Below are 21056 nucleotides of genomic sequence, written 5' to 3' on the forward strand. Positions count from 1 at the left end.
ATAGGAATAATTGGTTGTTGTCTTTCATTCTCAAAGACCAAAATGATGTAACTATGTTGGAGTCAAAGTACAGTATATCTGACTGCGGCTGATCAGACCAATACAAGCTACCATGGGTCAGACACAAATCACCATATGAACATTTGGAGTAGATTGTAGTTTTATTTACGTATATAATATAGGAATAACATTCTCATAAGGGACAAATTAGGAAGAGATATGACAGTTTTCAAAATTGCATTGATAATTGTGAAGAAGGTGAAATTATTTTCCTATTTGAAAAACCAAACAGATAATTTAAAGAGAAAGACAGACTCATTTTAGAAAGAAAAACTCATTTTCCAATTCAGCACCTCATGATGTAACAACTGAAATTCCTTGATGTTTCAGGTGAATTATTTTGGTGTCCTTCTTATAGATCTATTAATAAAATAAGAATCATAAGGCTTGAGCTAAATGGTTGGATTGATGGGGTGCATAAGCCCCAGTCCTAAGATCATGTCTCTGGAAACCTCCCAATTTCTCAGTAGGCTCTGTCCTGTGAGAAAATTTTCTCTTGCTGCAGGACACATTCTCTTACCAGAAGAGAGGGGCGCCTGGCCCAAGGATTTTTGTCCCTGACTGGCCAAAGGACTCTCTTGGCACCAGATCTCCAAGGTCCATCCCACTGACAACTTTCTCAATGTCTATATCCTCCCTACACTTTCTCATCCATAGCTTCCAAAGACTTGGACCCCTACATTACCTAATTAGCATCCCTGGCATTCCTTTCCCATGTCCCTTTTCCATATAAGCCCCAACACCATCCTAATTCTCTTGAAGGTTCCCTTAAGGACCCTTGCCTGCTCTTGCTAGAGCATTACAATAAACTTTTTGCCACTTGACTAAGACTTAAATGTGTGAATTCATTCCAGGCAACTCTGCCTTGGCATTCTCGGTGTCCCAGTACCCCCAAAACCTTGTCAGTATTAAATTATATTGAGTTTGTATTAAGTCTTCCTAATTAAGTCTTCCAAGTCTTCCTGGAACCTGAGAAGCAGATCTGGAAGGAGGAGCCCCTTCAGAGATGTCCTGAGAACATGGCTTGTTCTAGAAATGTATATCTGTTGCTTCCGACATCTGAGAATTTCAAAGTGGTGGGAGAAGATATGGGAGAGAGCAGATTGGAGGAGGGGATGTCCTGTAGGACTGCTATGTTGGGGCGGTGGGTAGGGGAAAAACGGGGGGAAAATCTGTAACTCAAAATCTGGCGGAGAATTTCAAAGTAGGCTGGAAGAACTCCACAGTGGGAGGTATTCCCACATGAAACCTGCTCTTTGCTGCCATACTTGGATACACCACTACTATTTGTGAAAACAATATATCCAAGAATATTTCTAATCCCTAATGTCAATAAGGGGCATTTAAAAGGAAAGACAGCTCCTAGAAACCTTGTAGCCTAGTGACATAAAATTTATTTTTGAAACATCTCATGCCATCTTCTCCCTTCTGGTAGAAGTTAATTCTTTAACAGAAATAAGTTCACCTTGCTTATGATGGGATATCTCTTCCTAGTTCTCTTATATATTTTCCTGACTGAGAGACAGAGGACGTACCTAATGCCCTAGTGGGCAGTTCTTTTCTGTCCCTGTATAAAGGATTGTATGTAGTTATTGCTTTCTATGGTTCATGATGTTTCTGTGAATCTCCCCTTTCAGCCTGATTTCATATACCTATACAGTTTCCTCATTGCTAATTTAATTCCAATGGTTGCTGATTATTTGATCATTCCTAATTACATTAATTTGGTTTATAGATGGTGATTCATCAGAGACATGTCTCCAAAGAATCAAAGGGGGGGAATGTGAAATTTGAAAATTGATATGCCATGATTAATTATTCATTGAGGATTGTATCTCATCAGTGTCTCCAAAAAGAATCAATATTTGTGAATCAAATTCAGAGTTGATTGTATAGGCCTTGTTAGATAGATTCAAACTAGTTCCTCTTAGCAAAATTTATAAGAGTTTAACTTCCCTATTCTTATGGGCTGAAGTCCAGCCACAAAAATTCTAAGTTAGGATTTTTGCTGACCATGTGGCTTTCCAGAGGCTTTGTTTACTCTATTGTCAAGGTTATGGAAATTACTGTCTTTGATTCAAACCAATCATAACCCAAGCTCCACCTCTGCTCTTTGCTTCTGATGTAATTTGCATTACGGTCTAGTTTTTGCAACCTATGTAATGTTTGTACTATTTCTGCATTTTCCATATTATAGAAGAGCTGCTCTACCTGTCAGTTTTTATCTACTGAGGAGCCTTGGATCCTATTTATTAGCAACTGCTAACTTTGTTAATAAATTGATCATGCTTAGAACTCTGAGCCTCAGTTTCTCTTAATCACAGATTTTTATAGTGTCACTGGATATAGTGTAAGTAAAGAATGACTGAAGCTATGATCCTGGGTGACTGAGAAAATGGCAGTTCCCTCAAGAAAAACAGCAAAGTCCAGAGGAGGGATAAGTTGGGGGAGGGGGGAGATTGTGAACTAAGTTTTGGACATATGAGTTTAAGATATTGGGAGATAATATCTAGCAGGCAGATGGCATTGCATGGTTGGCTCTGGAGAAAGACCAAAACTGGATACTGGATTTAGGAATCATCTGATTAGAGATGATACTTGAACTTGATACTTGAACCCATGAAAATAGAGGAAATCTTCAAGAGAGAAAAGATATAGTAAGAGAGACCACCCATACTAAGAAAGGAAGAGATAAATGACAAACTGACGAAGAAATAGGAGAAGTGGACAAATATGGATATGTTAGAAATGTGCTCACTTAAAAAAAAAGAACAATACTTGTCGGGAAGCCAGGAAAGCTCCCATTTTATTTTATATTTACTCTACATTCCTAGCATATGGGTAGTTCCCTAATGGAGTACACTTACTCAGACAAATGCAACGCTTTTTATGCTGTTTCCCGCTCAAATTGTTAGAAATAACTGTCTACCAAGAATTTCACCTGGCCATGAGTGAATTTAGAAAAAAAAAATTTTTTTATTCCACATCATTTCTGATGAGTGACTTGGTCTTTAACCCCTTGTGAAAAAGGGCCAGGGGTAAGCACACTCTCAAGACAATTACAAACTCTTATAACCAACCTGATTTGGAATGTCCTCCCTTGCTCTCTATTGGCTAGATGCAACCTCCTGAACCTTCTACTACACATTCTCCTCCTCAAACAGCTCCTTAAGCATGAGTACAAGCTTCTGACCTTTTACCTGATCAGAAGTCTGGTTCTGCTAGGTCACAGCTCTGATTAGCATTCAAAGCTGGGAGTTTTAATCCTGTGGAAACAGAATTCCTTCCTTTGTTTCCCACAAATGCAATAATGCCAGGAAAGCCAAGGGAGAAGAGGACAGTCAAAAAGCTTCAGAGATCAAGAAAGATGTGAGAAAGCATCATCAGATTTGATGTCAGAGAGAAAAATTTCTGAAGAGTGGTGGGATGAGAAATCAATTCGAATATATTTAGAAGTATGGTTTTATGGACCTCTGATTATTAATCCTTGATCTAGAATGCTAAATTCAGTTTTTAGGAAAGTGTTACCCTGAAAATTTGATTAAAGGAGACAAATAGGCTGTGATATACAGTCATATCATTTATCCCTTAAAGCTAGCAGATATGCGTACACAGAGCCAGAACCTAAGTTCTGACTGCCTGAGCAAAAGAATGAGAAAGTGTAAGTACATTTTAGAACCATCTCAATTCAGGGTGGCTGTGTCACTCAGATTTATGTTCTCCATATGTTTATTCTCCATACCATGGGAAAGAAGTTTCTTAGTTGTAAATACAGATTGACAAGACAATAGACAAAGCAGAGTCAGTTTGGAATTTATGATCTCAGGATGTCTGTGTTTTCTCCCTGTCTGAAGTATGTCCCCAAGGTAAGAGAAATCCCACTATTCAGCATTATATAGTCTCTGAAGTTGCTGACACAGGAAAATGCATTTTCAAAGCAAAGGAAAGCAATCTGTTTGATTAGTTCAGACTTTGGTAAAAAAAAAAAAAGATATTTAATGATTATCAAAAGATATTGACAAGCTAAAACTTTCAGGAAGGTGAAGGGGCTGAAGTCTATGCTATAGGAAGACTGAAGGAACTACTGATGCTTAACCCTGGAGAAAAGGCTTAAGTCATGGATGATAACAGACTCCAAGTGACTGGTCGCTGCTCTGAACCTGGTTCCTCTTCCTGACCCTCAGGACTTTTCAATCTTCTTCCTCTTCTCCCCCACTCCAAATAGAATGGGTACTCACCCACCCACCGACCCTCCATTAGCATATAAGGGTAGGGACAGTCTTTTTTGCATGCATTTGCATTTACAGCCCTTATCGGGGCTCAACAGAGAGCTTGTCACACAGTAAGTGCTTTGTCTATCTTTCTAAATATTTGTCATATGTGATCAGTCTTGTTTAGTTTCAGAATACTAACAACCAACAGAAGTTGCAGAAAGGTATACTGAGGCTCAATACAATAGTCAACAAAAGTAAAAGGTTACCTCACAAAGCAGTGAGTTCTCCCACACCTGAGTTCTTCAAGCAGGGTATGGAGAACACACTACCTGTTTCCATCCCCCAAGCCGATGCCTGCTCAAGGTCTAAGATCTATTCTAACTCCTGAGATTCTGTGAACTTTATTAGTTGATGGGTTGAAACTGCATGTTAAGCTTTCACAATCTGGCTCCAATCTAACCATTCCAGACTCTTTACACATTGTCCCCCTCCTCACTCTGTATCTTCCAGCCAAAACGTACTGTACTGACATCGCTCCCCATTTTCATGCCTTTGCTCAGGCTCTCCCTCCCTCAGAGCCCGGTCCAAGAGCTCTCTCCTACACCAGGACTCTCTTGACTTCCTCCCAAGTTATCTTGAGTTTACTTTGTATTTTGTTCTGTTTAAACACTGTTGGGTCTCAATAGAAGATAAGCTCCTTTGGGGCAAGAGGTTAGTTTTTCACTCCATGCCTTTGGACTGGCCCTACCCCATACCTGGAATTCTCTCCCTCCAAGTCCCAGCTAGGAGCCCATCTTCTACAGGAAACCCTTTCCAGTGTGCCTTAATGCAACTTTCTTGTGAAATTATCTCCCACCTATCCTGCAAATACAGTTAGTGCAAAGGTGTTTACACGCTGTCTCCCCCATTAGGGGGAGCTCCCCAAGGGCAGGGACCTTCTTTGTTGTTTCTTACGGTCTCGGTGGCTTAGTACAGTGCCAAGTACACAGAAGGAGTTTAATTGGTGCTTGTTATTTGCTTGGATTCTCAGCATCTGGAATGCAGTCTGCGGTAATTAAGTGCATTTGATCGACACTGGCTGTCTGTCTGAGCCTGACCCAGCTGGTGAAGGAGCTTGGCTGAGGCTCGATGCCCCCCCCCCCCACCCGCACGTGAGACTCAGTTTCCTCATATGTAAAACGGCGCTAACAACCCTTGCAGAGGGGGCATCCTGACAGGGCGCTGCTCAGACACCAGCCCCATCACGGGGAGGCTCGGGCCGAGCAGCTCATTGTGTGGCCATGGGCTGCTCACACCCCCTCTCTAGGACTCAGTTTCTTCCATTGTAAAAGAGAGTGGGGGGAGGCAGTGTTGGACTCAGCGTTCTCGAAGCATCCCTCAGGTTGCAGGTGATCCGAACACGCAGCGCCTAAGGCGGGAAGGTGCAGACCAGACCTTCCAGCCCAGTCCCGGCGGAACGAAGAGGTCTGCGCTTGCGCCTTTGTCAGTCCGCCACGAGACTCCACGTCCCTAGAGTTAGGAAAGTAGCTCCTAGTCGGGACGGTGACGTCATCTCCGAGGGGCGGGACCACAGAAGGGTAAGATCTTACTTTTTCATTGGTCGCGTTCCAGGGATGTTTCTTTAGCCTGGGTTTCTAGCACCTGTAGCGCGAACTGGTTCCTTGCCCGCACTAAACATGGCTGCAAAGGCTTCACATTTCTTCCGCGGGTCCAAAGTATGCGCATCCCTTGCTAGCATTGTCCAAGCCCATTGGGTAAACCTGGAGTATCGTCGGCGTTGATTGGCTGAAAGGGGCGGCAGGGAAAGCAACCAGCGAGTTGATTGGAGTGGTCGTTCGTTTGTGGCGCCAAGTAGAGTCAGGTTTCTCTTCGGTGGGGAAACAGCGGAATTCGAGTGGACTTTGTGGACACCGGTTCCGCTACGGCCTTCGGGGCGCTGCGGTCAACATGTGGAATAGTAATGCAGGAACTGGGGGAAGGGGTACGGGAGGGGAAAAGGGAAATGTGCAAAGTGGTGGAGAGGGAGGCTCGGCCAGGTTCCGAGGATGGGGGTGCTGAGGTGGGGGCAGCAGGAGAGAGGCTTGGCAGCAGTCTGGGGAGGGGGCTAGTGGGCGGGGCAGCTGGGGATAGAGGTCCTAAAGGGGTCTGAAGATGGGCTGCTAACAGGGGACCAGGTGGGGAGAGAGGCTCGGCACTAATCTGGGGATGGGGGCCTGACTCAGGAAGGGAGGGGGGAGAGAGGCTCAGCCCTAATCTCGGGGTGGGGGTATGGGCCGGGGTGCTCAGCATGGGATGGAGGCTTCTTGACCGCAGCAAGGAAAAGTGACTGATGTCTTTGCTCTGCTGTTAACGCCAGGTGGATTTGATGGAGGCTATGGGAACACTTCCTATGGAAGTGGTGGCTACACACAGCCCCCAGGGGGGTTTGGCACTCCTACTGCTTCTCAGGCTGAAAAGAAATCAGTAAGTTGAAAATAATGATAAACAGTTGACTCTGTTTCATTTACTTCTTCTTAAAGTGACTCCCTGCTTAGAAAAGAAATACCCATTTGGGATATTTTAAGTCTATACAGATTGATTTTGTAATATGGGGATGTTTAGGGCAAGAAAGGATGTGGAGATAAGCTTAATAAGTGTTTGTCAAGTCCTTATTTTGTATTTGTTTCTATGGTTTCATTTTTTTTTTTTTTAGCTCATTAAGTTAATTTTATGTATTGTAGAGAAACAATAAGAACAGAAAGGGCAGAATGAACAGAACATTCAATTGATCAACACAGACAGTGGCAATAAAATAGCTGGTGATCATCTGACTTTAGGGGAGCAGGGAAGGGCTTCCCGATTAGGTACTGAAAGTGAGTATAGTTAATCAGAACCTTCACGGAAAGGAAAGGGAAACTTAGTGGTGGGGTGGGCCTATCTCACATAAATTGGATCAGTCCTCAACAGTAGCCACAGCTGCCAGTCATTTCTGCAATCTACCCTTCTCACAGTGGTGCAAGGAGGAAGTATTGCCTCAAGATGAGGAATATATCCCATACCTCTCTCTTGTCTTCTATCTCTGCTTCTGAGGACTCTTCAAGAATATGATTTCATTTCTAAATTTAACAAAAACAGCTAGTGAATCTTTCCCTGAGTAAGTTGCTGTTCTTCACGTTCAAGGCACCACCTTCCAGCTCCATGCCTTTGAAATTTTTGTGCTTTGGAAGGGATGGATTGTAGATACTGACCTTTTCTAAAACTGGCTTCTAATTAGATTGCACTTAGAGAGCTGATTCTGATGTATTCCCTGTTTTAGTATCCAGTTTCTTATAAAGGTAGTTTCATTTTTTGTGATATTGTTTACTCATCAGATCCGGTATCTTTAAGTGTCTACTTGGAAAAAGTATTCATGACTTCAGGCTGAGGAGCTTCTGAGTAGTTTACAAGCTTTTGGCTTCTTTTGCATTTTACATTTGAACTACATTTTCCAACTTCTCCTGGACCCAACTTTATATTGAAGACACAAGTTATCAAAATGTATATAAACTGGGTTTGGTGGTGCTTGTCAGATTTTCTATGTAGTTTTCTACCTCTTTGTTCTCTGCAATAAATGTTGGCCAATAAGCTGCAGTTCCCTTCACATTGGTCTTTTTGCTTAAGCTCATCATGATAAGCATAGGAAGGTAACATAATATGTTCCTTGAAATGTTTCTTGGTATTGGTCACACAATGAAACCAATTCTCTCGATTTTTTCATTTTCATCTCCAAAGAGAACCTGTGAGCCAGCCTCCCATTTAGCCACAGCTGCCTTCTGAATCTGTTTTCTGGGGGAATGTTAGTATTAACAAGGTTCAGTCCTTGTAGTAGAATGGAATTCTTTAATTCCATTAGAATATCACTTCCACTTTGTTGCCTCATTGGGACATGGAGGGATTTGGTTTTCTAAATGTTAGGTCCTTGCCTACATGGCCCCAAATTGACACGGTCTTGGAAGCAAGATGGAACATGGAGGGAGCAAGATTCTTAAAACCTTGGTTTAATTTGATATCTTCTTTCTGGCTCAGCTAGAAAAAATTAAGTGTGGTATTCCCCAAAGCCCTTTTGAGTTGTGTTAGCTAGAACTGAGTCACTGTATACAGTGGACACTTAAAGGATGTGTGCTTTACCTAAGTATAGCATTGTTCACTTCATGATAAGGCTTCATGATAAGAAACTAATGCATCCTTTGGAATCTGGTATACCACAGTATTGCAAGAAATCTCTCTGGGTGGGCTGAAATAAATTTGGGACTCTTTCTTTCATTCCCTAACCCCCAAATTATGGCCCTTGCCTAGGATCACTGAGTGAATAAATAGAGCCTTAGTTTTGTTGTGCTGAAAAGAGACATGGCAAAGATCTCAGAGGCTATGTAAGGTGAAAACCACACGTAAAAATGTCCTGAGTGGGGTCCAGTTCTGCCCACAGGACTTTGTTCTTTTGTTGTTTCCCTCAGAGAGAGAGGAGAGATTCAGCTTTAAGTCAACCCTGTTTTGTTTTTGTTTTTACTGTTGATCCTTAGTATCCAGCTGATTGAGTTTTTCGTTGAAATCCCTGTGGTGGTATGAGGGAGACTGACAGTTGTTTCCTGTTTACAGAGAGCAAGAGCCCAGCACATTGTCCCTTGCACCATATCACAGCTCCTTTCTGCCAGCCTGATTGATGAAGTATTTAAGATTGGGGAGATTGAGATTTCACAGGTACAGCAACAACATCTTGGTAGAATCACTGGATGATGGTTTGTAATTAAAAGTGCGTGAGTTTCTCTCTGGGACTCAGAAAAATCATTGTCTACCTCTTTACATAGGTTACTATTGTGGGAATAATCCGACAAGCAGAGAAGGCACCAACTAACATTGTTTATAAAATAGATGATATGACTGCCGCACCGATGGATGTCAGACAGTGGGTGGACACTGATGTAAGTACTTTGGGATGGGTGGGAAAGATCTTTTGGTTTGAGTGAACTGCCACACAGTCTCAGGCTTGTTGAAAACAGCACAGTACCCACAAGACAGCCCTGCTGGATTCTGCCCCAGCCAGACCACATCAGGAGTATTGGGGTGCCACATTTTAGAAAGGACATTGGTAAACTAGAATGTGTCTACAGGAGGGGCCCAGGAGAGTGAGGCTACTGAAGACATCCATGATGACCATGTCATATTAGAATCAGTTGAAGGAATGAGCTATGCTTAGCCCAATGAAAAGAAGGCTTTTGGGAAGGGGAAGGACAAGGATGATAGCCCACTTTAGTTATTTGGAGGATTTTCATATGAAAAAAATTTGCTCTCTTTGACCCTGTGGGCCCCCTTGGGGGAGATCCCCTCTCTGGAGGTCTTTAAGCAAAGGCTGAATTGTATCCTGGACACCCAGCCTTGCTTCATGGAGTAGTTGGAGCATGAACCTTGAAGCATGGGAGAACCCCTTCATTTCGGGTGAAGGAAACAGTGTGAGCCCACAATGGCTGGGCTGTGGAGAGAAGTAGCCCAAGAAGAGACAGCTGCCTTGTCAGACAGCACCATTCTATTTGGTCTGTGAGGAAGTGTTGCCAAACAGTCTCATTACACCTCATGGGGTCAGTGAAATGGGATGACTTTGCATGAGAGCCTTTGGAACACCTTTCCTAAAGGGGGATGGCAATGGAATGTGAAGATGAAGGTACACTCTATTAGACACCCAAGCTAAGTCCTTTATCAGGCCGGCTATATGTGTGCATTCTGCTAGACATAGAAGCAGAGTGGGTGTGAGGTTAGAGGTGTGGGGAAAGCCTAGTACCAACCCCTAGTACCTAGTACAACCGTTTTTTTGTATTGGGGGAGGGGGGAGGTGGTGATTTCTTTGGTATAGGGAAATCCTTGGTGAGGAAATTACCTTTACTAATGCAGATCCCTAACTGTGCTGTGACTTCTAGGCTTTGAAAATTGCCTGGACCACTGAGAGCTTGTAGCAGGGTCATATAGTCAGAATGTGTCACCTAGCACTTGAATTCAAGTCTTCCTGATGACAAGATTTCCTCTCTCACTACTCCACAGTGGCTCTCTTCCCTTTATACCTTTCTTGGTGCCGGCAATTCTGTCTTTAGATTCATTTCTTTTATGTCCTCATTCCTTCTTGCTTGGATTGTTGTCACATCCTCCTGACTGGCCTCCCCAACTCTGGTTCTTCTCCCTCCAATCCATCTTACACGGTATTGCCAGTTTAATTGTCCTTATATGCACAAATTTTGGTTTTGGAGTCTTGGACTATTTTGACGTCATTCATTCTTAAAGTTGAGTCTGAGCTGGAAGGGAACTTGAGAGAGAGAACTGAGGCCAGAGAAGGGCAGCAGCCTGCCCCCAGTCCTCAGGAAAGCTAAGAGTGTAACAGGGCTATTCTAACTTCAAGAACCACTAGTATGATAAGAATAGAAATAACCCCTGTTGCCATGCAACTGTACCTGTTTTTTAACTTTCATTTTTCGTACCCAGCTTGATAATTAAATAGACACATTAACCAGTGGCCGTTGATTTTTCCTCTCTTGCTCTTAGGACACAAGCAGTGAGAATACCGTGGTACCACCAGAAACCTATGTGAAAGTGGCTGGTCATCTCAGGTCTTTCCAGGTAAAGTCAGACATAAATAATAATCATCACTTGTTTATATACCACTTTGCAGTTGACTTAGTGCCTTTTCTGGGAGACAGAGAGTACACCTATTATCCACGGTTTATAGGTGATGGTACCGAGGCTCATGTCATCATGTGAATTGCCCACCATTCCCACTACTGTCAGGGCTTTGAATAAATGAGAGGTTCTAGAATCCCATCTTCTGGCAAATTGTGTCTCTTCAGAGTAAAAGAACATTTACATTTTATACACACTGAACGTGGTCTGTATTTGTACCACAGAATTTTGGGGTGTGTCAGAATTGTTGAAACCTGTGAGTTTGAGAACAATCCATGAAGTGTTACATTTTCTCTTGTCTCTTTTGTAGAAAAACATTGCTCCTTTTCCATTCCCTTGAGTGCTGAGAGAATAACAGTTGGGTCTGGTGGAAAGAACACCAGCTTTGGTTCTTCTCACTTCACTTTGCATGAGTTCATTTAAGTCTTCCCAGGTTTTTCTGAAACCTTCCCAGCAGCACAAGTTATAACAAAAACAACAAAATCTGGAATCAGACAGATGTGACCAGCAATTGGGGAATGACTTAAATTGTGTTTACATGTTGTGAAATGTTGTGTAATAAGCAATAAATAATGAAGAATTCAAAGCAGCGTGGAAAGTAACAGTCTGCATGTATACTTCTGCATTTATGTGCATGCACTGCAGCTGTAAATAGAGACAGCATTAAATGGTGAACAGCAGCAAAATTCATGTTAAATACAGAGAAAGACACTCATGTTTCTTTATGGGGCTGGACCATCAGTCTAATGACCTCCTAGAGTGAAAACTCTTCCATTCAGAACAAACTTGCCCTTCACTTCTTCTTAGCCTGCCGCCTGGCCACTTGGAGGTAGAGTGATCCGCCCAGGATCACACAGCTAATGTATGACAGGCAGAGCTTGAGCCCAAAACCTTCTTGACTTCAAGGCTGGCCCTCTGCCCGCTAGCCACCCTCTTAGCAGGTGAAGAGAAGCATTGAGTGTGGATGGTCATTCACAGTCACTCTTTTGTTTTCAGATTTGCTTCTTTCATTCATGTTCATAGATTTGTATGTCACTAAAAAGTTAATAAATTTCGTTTTAAACAACAGAAAAAGAGCACAGGGCTACTTCTAGTCCTGGCATCTCCAATCCTGACTTACCACTGGCCAATACTGTAAGGCCTTCAGCATTTTCAGTAGACATTTACTAAGCACCAAGCCAAATTTTATGTCCTCTGTGTCTTACCTCATCTACTTCTACAGTGGGTCTACTGGTGCCTTGCCTGGTGTCCCGCAATGACATTGCAAGTCTTGCAGTGAAGATGCTAGATGGAAAAGTGCTTTGAAAAGCTAAAAGCATCTTATGTCTGGATTGTATCTGTTGTTCATTATGTAGCAGAGAACATTCATTAGAAGACCTAAATGCAGGGCAGCTAGGTGGTAAAGTGGATAGAGCACTGGCCCTGGAGTCAGAAGGACCCAAGTTCAAATCCAGCCTCAGACACTTACTAGCTGTGTGACCCTGGGCTTAGTCCCAATTGCCTGTCCTTCCTTTCCTGCTCCACCCTACACCCCAAAAAAGATCTAAACGCAAGTCCTAGCTTCAACACTTGGCAGCCATGTGAGCTTTGACCAAGTTTTTTCTCTCCTGAAACTTACTTTCCTCACCTGTAAAATGGGAGTTGTGCTTATACTACTTGATTTTAAGGTGGTTGTGACAAAAGCACCTTGTAATTATCTTCTGTGAACGTGAGGTTGTTAGTAGTGATACTTGAAGTTAGTTACTTAAGATCCCTTAAGCCATGATAAGCCAAGTGTAAAGTCACTTTTTAGTATCATGTTCCTATAAAAATTAAGTGGGAAGGGGCTGGGGGGGTTTGTTGTCACACCTGCAATTCTTAGACCAATACTGTCAATAACAGAAGACCAACAGTTCAGTCTTCTCCCTTTTCCTCTCTCTCAGTTCTGTGTTAATGTTAGATGTCAAGCAGGCAGGTTTTTAAATGTTGTCTCAGAGCCTTTGTCTCTGCCTGTGATTATGAGAATGTCAGCTACCTGGAAATCTAATTGAATATTTAAACTGATTTAGAATATTCTTCCCATGTCCCCAGAGATCACTGGTAAATAAGTACAGAGCTTTGCTGATAGTTAGAACAAAATGCTCTCAAAGGAAGACTTCCACAGAGCAGTCATCTTTATGAATCTGATGCTATAAAAGATCAGACCCCAGAATCTGTGTCTAACTTGCAGTCTGCATTAGTGGAAAGAGTATTTACCCTAAGAGCTTGTGGGAATATTGAAGACCACCTGCAGAAAAGTTGCCAAGGGGTGTGTGTAGCTCCTGTGCTCAGCTTCCTGGGAGTCAGAGAAATAAGGCAACCCTGGTCAGAAAGAAAAGACAGGGGCCAGCCTCCTAGCCTCCCTCCCATGTCTGAGCCCAGACGGGAAGGGACAGTCAAGCCCTTCATCTCACTGTAGAAAGAGGATGGGTATGCTCCTACACCCTAAGATGAAACAGAATCTACTTTCCATGAAAACTGGGTGATAGATGGTCGTTGGGGTTCATAATTAGCCTAATATGATATGACCTGCCAGGTTATTAAGGGTTAAGTAGGCTTTGGGGGGCAGTCTGGAGAATCTGACTGTCATTGATTCTCAGTGTTGCTTTGGTGGTCAGTAATTCCTGATTCCAGATAGCCAGCTTCCAGATGTTGTAGGGGCGGGGCCTTCCCTGGCTTTCAGGGTATTGGTATTAGCATCTTGCCTTAGAGGCAGCTTGAGGAGAGCTCCTGCTGTGTTCCCTCCTTTACCTTAAACTGTCTTGTTATTTTAACAGAACAAAAAGAGCCTGGTGGCATTTAAGATTCTTCCTCTAGAGGACATGAATGAGTTTACCATTCACATCCTGGAGACTGTCAATGCGCACATGGTGCTAAGCCAATCTGCCAGCCAGGTGAGTGCTTCTGGAAGGTCCTTCTGACAAGTCAGTCCATCAGTAAGTGTTTATGTGTGCCAGGCCCTAAGTGCTAGACCCACAAGGAAAGGCAGAAGATTATATTCTACAGGAGCTCATGGTCTGGTGGGGAGATGACACAGAAACATCTGTGTATAAGTGAGAGAGACACAAGATAAGTTACTTTAGGATGCGGAAATGGGATGTGGTTTAGAGCTGAGAAGGGTAAGTGTGTGTTTTTTTCTTCTGAACTTAAACATCATAAAAAAAACATTTACATATGTATAGAAAAATAAAGAACAATTCCAATACTGTATAAGCTATTTGAAAAAATAAAGGAGTCCTACCAAATTCCTTTTATGATCCTAATATGGTTTTCATACCTAACCTGGGGAGAGCAAAACTAGGAAAGGAAAACTATAGACCAATTTCCCTAATGAAAATTGATACAAAAATTTTAAATAAAATACTAGCAAGGAGACCACATGTATCACAAAGTTCATACACAGGGACCAGGTTGGATTTATACTAGGATGCAGGGCTGGTTCAGTATTGGGAAAACTGTTACCTTAATTGACCATATCAATAACAAAAACCATATGTTTTTATGTTATATGGTTATATTAATAGATATATAAAAAGCTTTTTACACAGTACAACACCTATTCCTATTGAAGGCTCTAGAAAGCATAGGAATTTCAACAGAACTTTTCTTGATTTAAAAACAAAAGCCAGAATTATCTGTAATAGGGATAAGCTAGAAGCCTTTCCACTTAGATCAGAGGTGAAGCAAGGCTGTCCATTTTCACCACTCTCTTTGTTGCAGTAGAAATGCTACCTATAGCAATGAGACAAGAACAAGAATTTGAAGGAACTTTGTGTAGAGGATATGATGGTATCCTTAGAGAACCCAAGAGAATCAATTAAAAGTCTAGTTAACAGTGCACAACTATAGCAAAGTTGTAAGGTATAAAGTAGACCCACACAAATCCTCAGCATGTTACTGATAAAATTTGGCTGCAAAAGATGAAAAGAAAAATCCCATTTAAAATAACTGCAGACAATATAAAATACTTAGGAGTCTCCCTGCCAAGACACACAGGAACTGTAAACACGATTACAAAGCACTTTTCACAGAAATAAAGACAGACCTAAACAACTGGAGAAATACTCATTGCTCATTGGCAGGTTGAGCCAATATAATGAAAATGACAGTGGTGCCGTACCAATGAAAATACCAAAGAATTACTTTATAGAACTAGAAAAATAATACAATTTATCTGGAGGACTAAAAGGTCAAAGAATATCAAGGAGATCAATGAAGAAAGTAAAAGAAGGTAGCCTTGCAGTTCTAGATCTCAAACTACAACAAAATCATCTGATACTAGATAAAGAGTAGAGGTTGATCTGAGGAGTGGACTAGGTATGCAGTATGCTGAAGTAAGTGACCACGGTGACTTAATGTTTGATAAACCCAAAGATCTAAGCTATTGGGTATGAAAAATCAGCTTCACCAGTATAAGGCTGGGAGGCATGGTTAGGGAGCAATTCTGAAAATGATCTGAAAGTTTAGTGGACCACAAGCTAGATGTTAGTCAGCTGTGGCAGCCAGAAAAGGCAGTGCAGTCTTGGACTGTGTCAGTCAGGGCATTGTTTCCAGGACAGGGTGGTGATAGTCTTGCTGTCCTCTGCCCTTGTCAGACCCTATCTGGAGTATTGTGTTCAGTTCTGAGTGCTAAGCTGTTGATAAGCTGAAGAGGGCAGCCCAGATGGTGACGTGAAGGGGGGAGGGGTTTTTAGCCTGGAGACCAGAGTGCTCAGGTGGTACCTGGTGGCTATCTGAAAGTGTTTGAAAGGATGTAACATAGAGAAGAGCTAGACTTTTAGGGGTATCACTCTCTTCGGGTTTCAGAAACAACTTCCCACCAGTTAGAGCAGCCCAGAAGTGGGATGGGCTGGCTTGGAGGTGGTGGCTTCCCAGGAAGAGGCTGGATGACCATTAGTTGGGTCTGTTACAGTGGGAATTTCTCCAACATGGGTTGGACTAAATGGATAGTTAGATCCCTTCCAATTCTCAGATTCTGTTATTTTTAATTTGATAGTATACACAAGTGGTCATCCAGTTTTTTCTTGAAGGCTTTCACTGAGAAAGAACCCCTTCACTTGTGCATAGCTTGAATTGTTATGAAGGTGGTTATTCCCCACCCCAAGCCTAGATTTGCTTCTTTGTAATTTCTAGCTATTTCTAATAACTGATATATAAATAGATAAACTATAACTAATTCTGGCCTCTAGGGCTAAGCAGAGTAAGTCTCCTCGCTTCCAGTCTTTCAGGCAGTTGAAGACCACTGTATTCTCTTCTCCCCACTCCACCCCACACTCTCTCTAGCTAAACATCTTCAACTGATCCTTTTATAACATGAAGTCCAGGCCTTTCACCCTGGTTACCCTCCTCCTTATTCCTCCAAGTCATCCATGGCCTCATTAAATATGGCACCCCAAACTAGACGCAGCAATAGACTGAACTTGGCAGGGTGTAGCAGGTCTGTCACAGCCGTAGTCCTGGCAGCGATGCCTCCCTTAATGCAGTCCAGGGTTTTCCTGGCTTTCTTGGCTCCCTCACTGTTTGCTCATGTTGAGCTTATGGTTAGTTAAGCCTTCCCATATCCTTTTCAGACTAGCCTTGCCTTGGAGATCATCATGCCCAGGGTTTCACAACTATTTGTTCGTGGCATATTTTCCCCACTTTGTCTAACTTTTACTACCAGAGGCCCTTCTATCATAAAACCTAAACTAAAAAAAAAAAAAGAAATCTGACTCTTGTTCCTTCTCTCCGCTTACTGCTCTGAACCCCCCAGCCCAGTGTCATGAAACACTGACCCCAACTGACGTCACACATCGTAAAGCAAAATATGTGAGAATTGTTCTTTTCCCCTTTCTGAAGAGGCCCTGCAACTTTACCTTCCCTTGCCTGGAGAAATACAGCAGGAAGCACCTCAAGTTCTGGCTTCTTTAATTGGGCGAATCGAGTCTGCCCAAATCCTAGAAATTATCAGATTTGAAAGGGAGTAGCCTCAAGTCCATCAGTCTAATCTTTTCATTTTACAGGGGAGAGAACTTGGGTCCAGAGAGTGGAATGCCGAGGCTGATGGCCAAACTGAATTAGATCTTGTCTTCTGACCCCCAACTCAGTACCTTAATGTGTCCTTTTTTTTTTTTAGCCCTTGGCAGGAAGACCATCTCTCAGCACTTCTGGAATAGGGGATCCAGGAAGCTTTGGAGGAAACAACTTTGGTGGGAATAGTCTTATGCCAGCCAATGGCCTCACTGTAACCCAGAACCAGGTGAGCCCCATGTGTGTGAACCCAGAAAGAAAACACCAGTACCCTGGCTCATGTGCCCACTAATTACAATATACTAAAGCCATGTGTGTGCCGCTCTTTCTCCCACATTTTGGTTAATTGACTCACTGAGGATCACACAGCTAGTAAGTGTCTGAGTCTGGATTTGAACTCAGGTTCTTCTGACTCTGGCACCAGTGTTCTGTCTATTGCTCCACCCAGCTGCCCCTACAATGTCATTTTTTCAGTGAGTTAATCCCTGACTCATAATCTTCCCTACTTTCTTCACTGGTATAATTTTTTTTTAGAAGGGAGTATACAAGGTTCCATTGTATTTATTCTTTAATTTTTAAAACTTGCTAAATCAAAATGTAGCCTTGAAGCCCCTCCTCCAGCAAGTTGTCTCCCATTCATATGTGAAGATCATGGGATTCCTCGATAGATGCATAGTGGTGCCATCATTGGAGGATCCTCTGGCTGTCACTATCAAGGGATTCAACACCATCTTGGAAATCTCAGTATTTGCACACCCTTTTGACAACCAGGTCTTCCCATTCCTCTTCTCCCACTGAACTTTAGCTGCACTATGGTGCAGTTGCTTTTTACACTTCTTTTGATTGTACCAGTGCTCATATTTGGGACTCCTCTCTCCCACCCCCCATCCTCTTCTTCTGCTCTCCCTAGCACCTGGCTGATTTTTCTGTTACAATCTGTGGTCCCTTGACCCATCCCTCACTTCCCATTCCAGCTCCTCCATTCTGCTTGTACTTACTTACAAACTGACCTTTGACCTCATTGCCCCCCGGCTCCTTGCCCTGACTGCCATCACTCACTGTTTCAGGCCTGTGAGTGCTTGGTGCTGGATAAACTCACCCTGAGCTGATTAGCACTTGCTCTAGGGCTACAGAACATCACGGTCAGCATGGCCCAGACCATGCTTCTGATTTTCCCCACACTTCTGAATTCATTTCTTCTCTTTGTGGCACCACCATTTATCCAGGCTCCTTTGTTCTTAATGAGGTGTTTTTGGTTTTGTTTTTTAATTCATTGGTGTCTTTTGTTTTTATACAACTTTATTTCCTGATATGTCCCTCCTACCTCTTCTCCCCAGACCACCATCCCTTAAAATAAAAAAGGCAAAAGGAGAAAACAATTCAGCAAAACTGACCCTCTTATGCACTGAGTCTTGATAGATTCTGTGCTGTTTCATGCCCCTGCACCTCTAGCACTCATAGAAGGGAGGGGGCTTCATTCTCACATCTCTTCTTTGCACCAGGTATGGTCATGAGCTTGGTATGAGACGGAAGCCAGATGTGATCCTGGGCTCCCATGAGTGGGGAGGTGGTGGTCCCACTGGCCTTTGCCCTGGTCAGACCCTGAATAGCTAGAGGGTGTCCAGAGGACAGCCCGGTGGCGAGGTGCTTCGAGTCCTGCCTGGTGCTGAGCAGGTCTGGCGTTCAACAAGAGAGGACTCAGGGAGGACATGAGCCAAGTTTAGTATCTGTAGGACCTTCACATGTAAGGGGAATCACACTTGTTCTCTGACTCTGGACAGAAGAACCAGGAGTCGGGGGGGGGGTGGAATTGGTAGGAGCCAACTTTAGGCTTCATGTCGGGAAGAGCTTATTTACTAGAGCTGTCCCCAAGGGGAATGGGCCACTTCAAGACGTGGTGGGTTCTTTCTTGGAGGTTTCTGAGCAGAGGCTGGATGAGTACTGGTCAGGTGGGTTATAGCAGGGATTTGGACTAGATGGTCACCAAGGTTACTTCCAGATAAAGTCTGTGACTTCTCCCCTCCATGTGCTCTAAGCTCTGGATAACTGTTCACTGCTGCCCCCTAATGCCCTTGGGAGTACCAGACCCCTGTGCCCTTTGCTCTCTCCAGCATGCCCACCCTGCCTCCTGCCTCTCTTTGCTTGTTGACTATCTCTTCCTTGAAAGGCTTACTCCTGGAAGAAGCTCCCCTCCTCAGTCCCCATCCCAAGCCCCACACTCCCTTCTTAGACACCACATAATGCTTTGTTCTGTCCTCTCTAGGGCACTTAGAATGACATAGTGGCCTGCACAAGGCCATCCTGGTGTCCTGTGTGTGTACTAGATTGCAAGAGACACAGGATGCACACACTAGGCACTTTTAAATGTTTTGTCATGTTGTGGCACCAGGGTTTCCATCTGACTTAACTGATTTTTTCTTCTGAGGACAAACGCCAGTTTTCCATAGGGGATTTTCTGTGATTTGATGATTCTCTCCACAGGTGCTAAATTTGATTAAAGCTTGCCCAAGGCCAGAAGGAATGAACTTTCAGGATCTCAAGTCTCAGCTCCACAACTTAAATGTGTCTGTAATCAAGTGAGTGTGCTGATTTCCCTCCAGCCAGTCCTCCATAGCACACATGCTAACTGAACACATGCTGAGGCCAGCAGAGTGACAGCTGTCACAGGGCAGCTCCGAATGCCAGCCTTGGGTTGGGTTTGGAGGATTGAGATGAGGCTTCTGAGCCCTGGGAGGGGAGGGAGAAGTGGACAGGTGGAGAACAAAGACTGTCCAGAGCTCTCTATCTGCCCGCCAAATCTTCAGGAAGTGAGCTCCTCTCTCCTATTGCTACAGCACTGTCACTGAAGGCCGCCTTCACAAATAGGTTGAAAGATGAGCAAACTGAAGCCAAGGGAGAGGAAGGAAGTATGACAAGCTAGAACAACAGCTAGTCTGTGGTGGAGGCCAGGCTTGATTCCCAGCTTCTCCCACTGCACCCCGTTGCCTGGGGCTCCTCCTCTAGCCCACTATGGCCAGAGACTGGTCAGCCACAAAGGTTTTGTTTTTGTTTTGTTTTTTGGGTTTTTTTTTTTGTCTTTTGGAGGGCAATTGGGGTTAAGTAATTTGCCCAAGGTTACATGGCTAGTTTTTTTGTGTGGGTGTTAGGTGTCTGAGGCCGGAACCGAACTTGGGTCCTCTTGACTCCAGGACCGGCGCTTTACTCACTGCGCCACCTAGCCACCCACAAGCCACAGAGGTTTTGTGGCCTTTACCCTGCCCCATGAGAGACCCGTGTCCTCTGCCTTGCATAAACGGGGTGACCAAGCTGTGGTCTGTATCGGCAGGAAGTCAGGGGAGGCCTCTGGCCAGTTTCTCTCTCCTTACAAACAGTTTGTCTGAAATGAGCTGAGCTTATGTTCTCTCTCCCGTACAGGCAAGCTGTTGATTTTCTCAGCAATGAGGGACACATCTATTCCACCGTAGATGACGACCACTTCAAATCCACAGATGCGGAGTAATTCAACCCCTAGTCCTATTTTCACAAGGGTCTAAACTCCTATAGTGCATCGATTTGATCTAGTGACTTGGACAAGGTTTTCCATGGATGCTCTCCCATGCCCCCTCAGAGTTTCTATTCCCCATCTCCTTTTGACACTCCAGTTAGCACCAAGCATACTTACCAGTCAACTAGCAAAAGCTTGCAGGGATGTTTGGGCTTGGTTGGGGGAGGCCTGGAGGTGGTATTTAAAAGAGGATTTGAAAATTTGTATCTTAAAGCTTCCCTCTCAGGAGAAAGTGGGCATGCCTGGATGTCCTGGGGCCAGCCAGGAGGCCTTGTTTTCGGGTTGTGACTTACAGTTGTGTTGCTCACTTCCTCAGGCACTGGGTGTGTGCCTGTGGTAGGAATACAGCATGATGCTGAAGAAAAGGGAAGATCATTAGGTAGAGTGCAAAATAAACATGTCCTGATCTTTGGTTAACATTTTTAAAAAGCGTTCCTGTTTCATTAACTCACCAAGACATTAGGGTCAAAGACTTGTCTTTTTAAAAGTAAGTTCTATCAGTGTCTTTTGTTTTTACATCACACTTATTTTTG

The 21056-nt window shown here is 43.5% G+C and overlaps 1 protein-coding gene across 2 annotated transcripts; it reads left to right on the plus strand.

Annotated features, from left to right (window-relative positions):
• The first annotated feature begins 6056 nt into the window (after positions 1-6056).
• Positions 6057-20952, plus strand: RPA2 (replication protein A2). Of its 2 annotated transcripts, none has more exons than XM_069078858.1 (9): positions 6057-6255; positions 6631-6737; positions 8889-8990; positions 9098-9211; positions 10818-10892; positions 13748-13864; positions 17086-17208; positions 19461-19555; positions 20394-20952. In XM_069078858.1, the coding sequence occupies exons 1-9, from the start codon at positions 6222-6224 to the stop codon at positions 20476-20478; spliced, it is 852 nt and encodes a 283-aa protein (XP_068934959.1). In that variant the 5' UTR covers positions 6057-6221; the 3' UTR covers positions 20479-20952. The 2 variants fall into 2 exon arrangements, with proteins under 2 accessions (XP_068934959.1, XP_068934960.1); XM_069078859.1 differs by having other exon boundaries at positions 6058-6231.
• The last annotated feature ends 104 nt before the right edge of the window (positions 20953-21056 follow it).

The sequence above is a fragment of the Petaurus breviceps genome, unplaced genomic scaffold (assembly GCF_028583685.1).
Source record: "Petaurus breviceps papuanus isolate PSGF00001 unplaced genomic scaffold, PetGlider_PUasm1.0 91041, whole genome shotgun sequence".
Lineage (NCBI taxonomy): Eukaryota > Metazoa > Chordata > Mammalia > Diprotodontia > Petauridae > Petaurus > Petaurus breviceps.

What these genes read in the sequence shown, in the direction of transcription:
- RPA2 (XM_069078858.1), top strand. Translation starts at nt 6,222, where the DNA reads ATGTGGAATAGTAATGCAGGAACTGGGGGAAGGG. An exon ending in CTCAGGCTGAAAAGAAATCA is followed by an intron (nt 6,738 to 8,888) that starts GTAAGTTGAAAA and finishes TCCTGTTTACAG; the next exon opens with AGAGCAAGAGCCCAGCACAT. An exon ending in TAAGCCAATCTGCCAGCCAG is followed by an intron (nt 13,865 to 17,085) that starts GTGAGTGCTTCT and finishes TTTTTTTTTTAG; the next exon opens with CCCTTGGCAGGAAGACCATC.